Below are 7885 nucleotides of genomic sequence, written 5' to 3'. Positions count from 1 at the left end.
CCCCCGCCCTGGCTCGGGCAGCCCCGCCCCTACGGACGCCCCGCGCCCCTCTCCGCCGTGCGCCCGGCCCGGCCAGGAGGGCCCAAGGCAGCGCCCTTTCCTCCCCCCTCCCCTGGCGGGCCCAGGCGGGTGCGTGACGCGTGACCGTTGTATCGTCCCCGTAGGATGAAGACCATCCTTAGCAACCAGGCTGTGGACATCCCCGAGAAAGGTAAGTGCCGTCCCCTGCCCCGCCGGCCCGGCCCGGCCCGGCCCGGCCCGGCCCTACTCACCCCCGTCTCTTGCAGTGGACGTGTCCCTGAAGGGCCGCACCGTGATCGTGAAAGGCCCGCGCGGGTCTCTGCGTCGCGACTTCAACCACATCAACGTGGAGCTGTCGCTGCTGGGCAAGAAGCGCAAGAAGGTGCGTGCCTGGTGGGGGGGTCGAGGCCAACCACGGCTGTGGGACTGCTTTGTAGCAGTGCTCAGGGCCCCTTGGGCATCGCAGAGCCACCAGGGTGCTCGGCAGCCACGGGCTCCTCTGAAGCACTCCCCAAAGAAATGGATCATTCCCCGGCTTAGGTTTGTCCCTCCCCAGCTTGTCCCCTACCCCCACAGCCCACCCCCTCTGCAGGGACATGAGCACTGTAATATTGCCAATTTGCTTTTTAAATTGGAGCCACTCAAGTCATAGAAACTTCATGCGGGGGTGGCCTCCCATACCCAAAAGACTGAGAACTGCTACCCTGAACAAAGTGAGGGCTGTAGCATAGCAGAAGCTGAGAAAGTAATGAAGCTGAAGGCAGAACTCTGAAGACACAGATATTTCTCGTGTGTATGAGGTGCAAGACTTTGAAGTTCAGTATTTGGGTGCATTTGGTGCTCACTTGTAAGGAGCCTAGATAGAAAATAAAATGGGCCACTTCTTATAGGAAGTCTGATTTGTTGTTTAAGTTCTTGGGCAAGATCCTGTGGGAGCATCACTTACCCCAGGAGACTTGGTTGTTTAGCACAGCAGTGCTTTTTCATTTTAAAGCATTTGAGCGTTTTTGCCACTGGACAAGATCAAAACTAAGCACTACTATTGACTCCCCCCAGGTTGTCAGCTATTTGAAAGTTTACAGAAGAAGAAATAACTTGTTTGCTTGTCTTTCAGTAGAAGGTTGACTGAACAGAGGTTCAGAGGCTTGCTTTTGCCTGTTCAGTGTTTCATACTTGCACAAATATTGTTCATCGGAGCATCTTAAAGCTGTATGAGTATCATTTTGCAAGCTCTTTGGTGGTAACTGTTAACATGTCATTGTTACAGAACTGGCCACAGCAATTAAATGATTTGACCAAATTTATAGTGAACGGCAAAATATAATGGTGAGCACCAGAGTTGCATTTCAGTGTTCTAAATTCCTTTTGTAGAAAGATGGAGCAGTTTTTTTTCTGGATTATTTTGAGGCTGTTCAGTTCTGTAGTTCAGCTCTTCTGAATTAAGAACAGATCTTTTCTAGAAATAATAAGAATTTCAACTGATGACTTCTTAAACTTCTATTATAGCTACGTGTTGACAAATGGTGGGGTAACAGAAAGGAGCTGGCAACAGTTCGCACAATTTGCAGTCATGTGCAAAACATGATAAAGGGTGTCACGCTGGTAAGTCTTATTTTGAAATAAATTATTTGTTGTTTCTTTCATGCAGCTAGGCAGCTTTCTTCTGAAAGAAGAACTGCATGTTCCAAAATAAAATCTTAACTTTTTTTTTTTCCTGCATACATGTGGTAATTGAGAGAACTTTAGGTGTACACATGAACCATGTACTTCAGATTCAGCAGGTAGTGTTGAACAACTAAAACTAAAATGATAACCTTGTCTAAAAAAAGTAGAACTATTTGGCAATTCTTAAATGTACTGTTACACATTTTTTGAGTGTTATTGTTAAAATCCTAGACTTGATTGATTTCCAGGGCTTTCGTTACAAGATGAGGTCAGTGTACGCTCACTTCCCTATCAACGTAGTTATACAAGAGAATGGCTCGCTTGTGGAAATCCGTAACTTCCTGGGAGAAAAGTATATCCGCAGGGTGCGCATGAGACCAGGTGAGTGTGTTCATGTTAGTGCTGCTAAGCAAACCTTACGTGGTGTTCTGGGCACTAGTTTGGTGGTGGTCTGGTTTTTTGGAACAAAGCTGTTCCTAATGAGATTAAAAGCTGTTAACTGCATAATAGAGATTTATTTAACAGACCAGTCCTAATGAAGGTAAATATTTTCAGTGAGCTACAAAGGCTCAATATTTCTTCAGCAAGATGACTCCAGTTCTTTTTCCAAGATGTAGTAGTGTTCATTTAAGCATTTCTGAATTCTTGACTCTTTGTTGGTTGTTCTCCCAGGCATGCATGACAAGCTTCAGAAGCTTTCTTTTCCCTGTTTTTAGCTTTGTAACAAACAGTCTTCACTACCTACGTAAATGCATATACATTTACTCTGGGTGACGCTGGTGAAAAAAGATGTTTGACTTCTGGCACTTTAGGGTGATTCTACTAAACAAATGGATTCCTCTGTAATTATAATGTCTGCATGAGCTGCTCTGAAGATAGAAATGAGACTGGCTTTTACATCTTTCTAGAAATTTTAAAAACTTTGTATGAAAAAGCAATTTCATAAAATATTACTCTGGGTTTTGGAGAACAGTGAAAAACATTCACTTTTTTTTTTTTTAATGTTAGAATGTGTGGGGGACAACTTCTCAAACTAATGTAAATGAAATCACCCATATTGGCTTATTTGGGGTTTGCTTATGTGGATTAATCTACAGCTGAGTACCGATACAATCTAGTGCAGTGAGTGGTTCTTGACCTTGTTAGAGTTGAGGCAGCTCTCAGCAAATCCAGCTCTTAGCTCTTCTTTGGGTTTTGTGTTGTTTTTTGCCTATGGGGGGGAAAAAAACTATTGTTTTGAGTTCTTTATAACAGAAGACCACAGTAGGCCAGAATGTTTTTGATGCTGAGGATTCCTATTTCATTAGGGGGCAGCTTTTTTTATTTTTTTGGCAAATGTAACAAATTAGCCCCGTACCTTTGCCACTTGAGTCCCCTTCCCCTGTCTGCTCTGCTTCTTGTCTTATACTCCCTGCTTGATCTATTGCTTTGCTTTCTGCCTTGTGTGCTTCTGTGCTGCCTGTCCCCTTGCACAGTGAAAATAACCTTTGAAATCAAGCAGTTCAACTGGTTTTTTTTTCTAAGTGGTGACCAGTGTATAGTACAGACTCATTTGTCTTGCATGTACTTTTTGATTTAATTATATGGCCTTTGTGATATTTTTTTTTTTTTATAGTCAATGATAAGGGTGGTTTTAAACAGCTGTAAGGATTTAGGAAGGATGAGTTCAGAACTGTCCAAGTAATAACTGTGAATAATGTTGTGCCAGTTTTGGAGCTAATTGATTAGACTGTAACATCAAAAAAATTTTATTTTTAATTGGTCTAGATATGTTTGAGCCCTAACAACTTTTACTAGGGTCTGCAAATGGAAGGTTCCAGGTGTCTGTCGGCTACAAATGAAGGAACAAGAGGGTCACACTGCCTAATTGACATAGACATCTGACTGGGGTCAGAGAGGACCTTGTCAGGGAACTTCTGGAGGGACTGGACATATTTAAATTAGCAGGTCCTGATGATCTCCATCCCCGAGTGCTGAGGGAATTAGCAGAGGTCATTGCAGGACCCCTGGCACGGCTTTATGAGTACTCGTGGTGCTCTGGTATGGTGCCAGAGGACTGGAAAAGGGCCGATGTGGTTCCCATTTTCAAAAGGAGGACCCAGGAAACTATAGGCCTGTTAGTCTTACCGCAGTCCTGGGTAAGCTTTTTGAGAGACTTATCCTGGCACATGTCGACGAGGGGCCAGCAGGGGAGATTGTTTAGGGGCAGCCAACATGGTTTCATTCATTAGAGGCAGGTCCTGTCAGACCTACCTGGTGGCCTTCTATGACCAGGTCACCAAATCCTTGGAGGCAGGTGTTGCAGTGAACATAGTGTTGAAGGCCTTTCTAAAGTCCAGAAAGACTGTCTCTCACCCCAGTCTCATTAAAAAAACTGTGGCGTCAATACCTGCACAGTCAGATGGGTCGCTAATTGGCTGGAGGGCCACACCCAGAGAGCGGTGGTGGATGGGTCATTTTTGACCTGGAGGGATGTGGGTAGTGGGGTTCTGCAGGGCTTGGTCCTCAGGCCTGCACTGTTCAACATCTTCATCAGTGACTTGGATGAGGGAGTAAAAAGCACCCTGTTCAAATTCACTGATAATACTAAGGTGTGGGGAGAAGTGGGCACACTAGAAAGGAGGAATAGGTTGCAATCGGACCTGCACAGGGTGGATAAGAACGGGATGGGTGTCAACACGTACAAGTGCAAGGTACTGCACCTGGGGAGGAAGAACCAGCAGCATACCTACAGGCTGGGGAACTCCTTTCTTGTCAATGCAGAGGCAGAAAAGGATCTTGGCCCATGTTCATTCTGGCATCAATAATGACTCCAAGTGTGGGGAAGCAGTCAGGAAGGTCAGCCATACCTTGTCATGCATCAGTAGATGCATCTCAGACAGGTTTAAGGAGGTGATCCTCCCCCTCTATGCGACACTGGTCAGGCCACAGCTAGGGTACTGCGTCCAGTTCTGGGCGCCGCACTTCAGGAGGGATGTGGACAACATGGAGAGGGTCCAGAGGAGGGCCACTTGCCTGATCAGGGGTCAGCAGGGCAGGTCCTATGAGGAAAGGCTACAGGACCTGAACCTGTTCAGTCTCCACAACAGAAGGCTGAGGGGGGATCTAGTGGCTGTTTACAAACTAGTCATGGGGGACTGGCAGGCATTGGGAGAGGCCCTTTTCCCTCGAGCACTACCAGGAGTGATGAGAAATAATGGTCACAAGCTGGCAGAGGGTAGATTCAGGCTAGATGTCAGGAGGCGCTACTTCACTGTCAGGGTGGCTAGGATCTGGAACCAACTTGCAAGTGAAGTGGTGCTGGCTCCTACCCTGGGGGTCTTTAAAAGGAGGCTGGATGAACACCTTGCCACAGTTGTTTGACCCCAGTACTCTTTCCTGCCATGGCAGGGGGTCGGATTTGATGATCTGCTCAGGTCTCTTCCAACCCTACCAACTATGAAGCTGACATGCTGACAAAATCCCTGGTGCAAAGCAGCAATGAAGACAATGCATTTTGTTGCTTTAGTTTACTGTTGTTTGGCATAACTGTTCCTTAGAAAAATTCTAGCCTATGCTGCATCTCAACTAGCAGGTTGTGGCATAGCTACACCAATAGGACTGTCTTCTGAAACTTGTGAACACTGTATAATCCAGTCAGGCTTGTAACAGAAAGCAGCTGTATCTATGTATGGTGTTTGTCACTGAAAATCATTATAGGCTTCAGGGTGCTACATTCATCTTACTGTATTGACTTTTATAGTACATGTACCTGTCCCCCAAAATAACCATCCAAAATTTGGGATTTTTTTTTTTTGAGACAAGTTGATTTCTGTACAGCAGTGGAAGTATAAGAAAGCTGTAATGGCTGCCAGGGTTTGCGTTTCTTTTTTCCTTGCCTTTCCTTTCCAGGTGTAGGCAGGAGATGCAGAGTCTGCTGCTGAGGTTATTCATGCTCTCCTTGCAAACTCAGCAGCTAAAAGCTGCTGCTAATTTGGCATCCACTGTGATAGGTTAAAGCTTGAATTATGGAATTGGAAGGGGGAATGCCTTGTGCCTGGGAGTATTTGGCCATGGTGAGCCTACACTGTGCCAAGGAAGACTGGGGGGAAAAAAACCTATGCTGCCTTCCCAAAGCAAGGCATGTGTCTAACTTGGGGGGCACATGGCATATGAGAATGTTGTAAATAACAGAAAGTGAATTGGATAATAGAATGCCCACATTTGGTTCTTTGAATGAAATTGCACAAGATTCTGGATTTAAATAGAGCTGTCTTCCTTTAAAGACTACAAGCTAGCACATAAAGGTATTCCTCGGATCTCTTCAGATTATAGAAGCTCAACTTTTGTACTTTTCCTTTCTGTTAGGTGTTAGCTGTGCAGTATCTCAAGCCCAGAAGGATGAACTGATTCTTGAAGGGAATGATATTGAATTGGTCTCCAACTCAGGTTTGTAAAGTTGATGAAATAATGGCAAAGGGGTAGTTTTATGGAGGTGTGGGAAGAAGTAAGCTACAGTAGTTGTGTTCCTTTAGTAGTCACTGTTTCAATTCAGCAGATATTTTCTTTCTCACACTTACCTCAGAACCTGTTACAGAGCTAAACTGATGGCCCAAGTCTTGCCTTCTAAGACCAGGGGTACCTTGTAGCACATGTGCTATGGTGTAAGCAATCTGTATGTGGCATGTGACATTGGGTAGGGGACAGGCATCATAGTGGCAGATTGGGCAGGAGGCAAAAAGTTGAGCAGCAGATCTGACAGGAGAAGTAGATTGGAGTGGCAGCTAAGGTGGTTGTGGAGCTAACTTGTGGTCGACCTCCTGACAAGGTTTACCATTGCATCTTAGACCACGATTAGAGAAGGAAATTGCTGTGTCTAGGGGAGTGGTTCCCAAACTGACATCTTGCACACCACCAGTTTAAAACAATAAAACCTTAAGTATCGTCAGTAACTTTTTGTCATCTAAAATAATTATAATAAATCTGTGAATGTGTGCCACTGAGAAGTTGTCTGCATGTTACTGGTGGTATCCATACCACAGAATGGGAATCGTTGGTCTAGGGCTAGACAGCTTCTCATTGCTTGCCCTACATGGAGTTCCGTGGCAGGGAGCTGGACTTGATGATCTGCTCAGGTCCCTTCCAATCCTACTAACTATGAAACTGTGAAACTCCCTCCTCCCCACCGCCTGTCCTAAGCAGCAAAAAAACAAAATGCAAAATATGTATTGGCAGGAGGGTTCTGCCAGATAGCTATAGCACCTGAAGCTCCTCAACCTTCTTAGCTTGCTTTTCACAGTAATGCCTTCAGGCCATTGTGCCATGCAGTAGTATTCAATCCTAGCTACCAAGTGCTTGTAGTCAAAATAAGTAAGATTTAGAATGGAAAAATAGTGTTTTTTTTAATAAAAACCAAATCTAGCATAGTTCTTTTAGATTGCCAGTGTCCTTTCAAAGTATCACTTGAAATTTTGGTGTCTACATTAAAAAGACCAATGTTAGTCCAGTGTCCTTGCTGTATCTCAAATGCAAATACTTTTTTTCCTTCTAGCTGCGTTGATCCAGCAGGCCACCACAGTCAAGAACAAAGACATCAGAAAATTCTTGGATGGTATCTATGTCTCCGAGAAGGGCACAGTACAGCAGCCTGATGAATAAACCTGTAGTAGGTTGGTACCATTTTATGCAGTTGGTTTTCTGGTAAGGGATGTGTGTCCTTTCGTAGACTAGAAGCAAAAACCCTGTCTTGTGATTTTGGTAAACTATATGATGGATGGCATGAGAAGGATAAACGGAGCAATGCTTTTGAGCATCCAGCATAAAATTGTTTGTTTTATTTATTTTGCAATCACCTGCTTACCTGTAATTAAACTTTTCTATGTTTTAACCAAGTCTGTATAATTAGAGGTACTCCCTCTAACCAGTTACACTACTGTAAGACATGCTGAGGTATTAGTACAAACTATGCTAGTATAGCGTGTCTACTAGTACAAGTCCACAAAATCCTCAGATGTAGTTATCTTAGGTCTGCTCTATATGTGGGAGCTTGAAGAGAGCCAGGGTCTAACAATTAAATCAAAACATTTAATACTATGGAGGAACCTCCTTTATTAAGTGTTCCACAGGTTCCTTGGAAATATTTCAGTCTGATTGGCATCAATTTTGCTGCAGGCTTATTTGGTTGAATTTGGTGATTTGAAATCAGTGTGAGCTGTTTTTG

General features: G+C 44.3%; 1 protein-coding gene across 1 annotated transcript in view; it reads left to right on the top strand.

Moving 5' to 3' along the window:
- The first annotated feature begins 102 nt into the window (after positions 1 to 102).
- RPL9 (ribosomal protein L9) overlaps positions 103 to 7885 on the top strand; it is a 13312-nt gene continuing 5529 nt past the window's right edge. Inside the window, exons 1-6 of the mRNA XM_019526447.1 lie at positions 103 to 211; positions 288 to 403; positions 1528 to 1623; positions 1935 to 2067; positions 6034 to 6114; positions 7217 to 7334. Of these exons, the coding sequence (XP_019381992.1) occupies positions 166 to 211; positions 288 to 403; positions 1528 to 1623; positions 1935 to 2067; positions 6034 to 6114; positions 7217 to 7323 (579 nt within the window). The 5' untranslated portion in view covers positions 103 to 165 and the 3' untranslated portion in view covers positions 7324 to 7334. The remainder of the gene's footprint in view (positions 212 to 287; positions 404 to 1527; positions 1624 to 1934; positions 2068 to 6033; positions 6115 to 7216; positions 7335 to 7885) is intronic.

Source organism: Gavialis gangeticus, unplaced genomic scaffold, assembly GCF_001723915.1.
Source record: "Gavialis gangeticus isolate Ggan-Ray unplaced genomic scaffold, GavGan_comp1, whole genome shotgun sequence".
Lineage (NCBI taxonomy): Eukaryota > Metazoa > Chordata > Crocodylia > Gavialidae > Gavialis > Gavialis gangeticus.
Note: the sequence above shows the minus strand (reverse complement) of the source record. Positions and strands in the feature narration are given on the sequence as shown.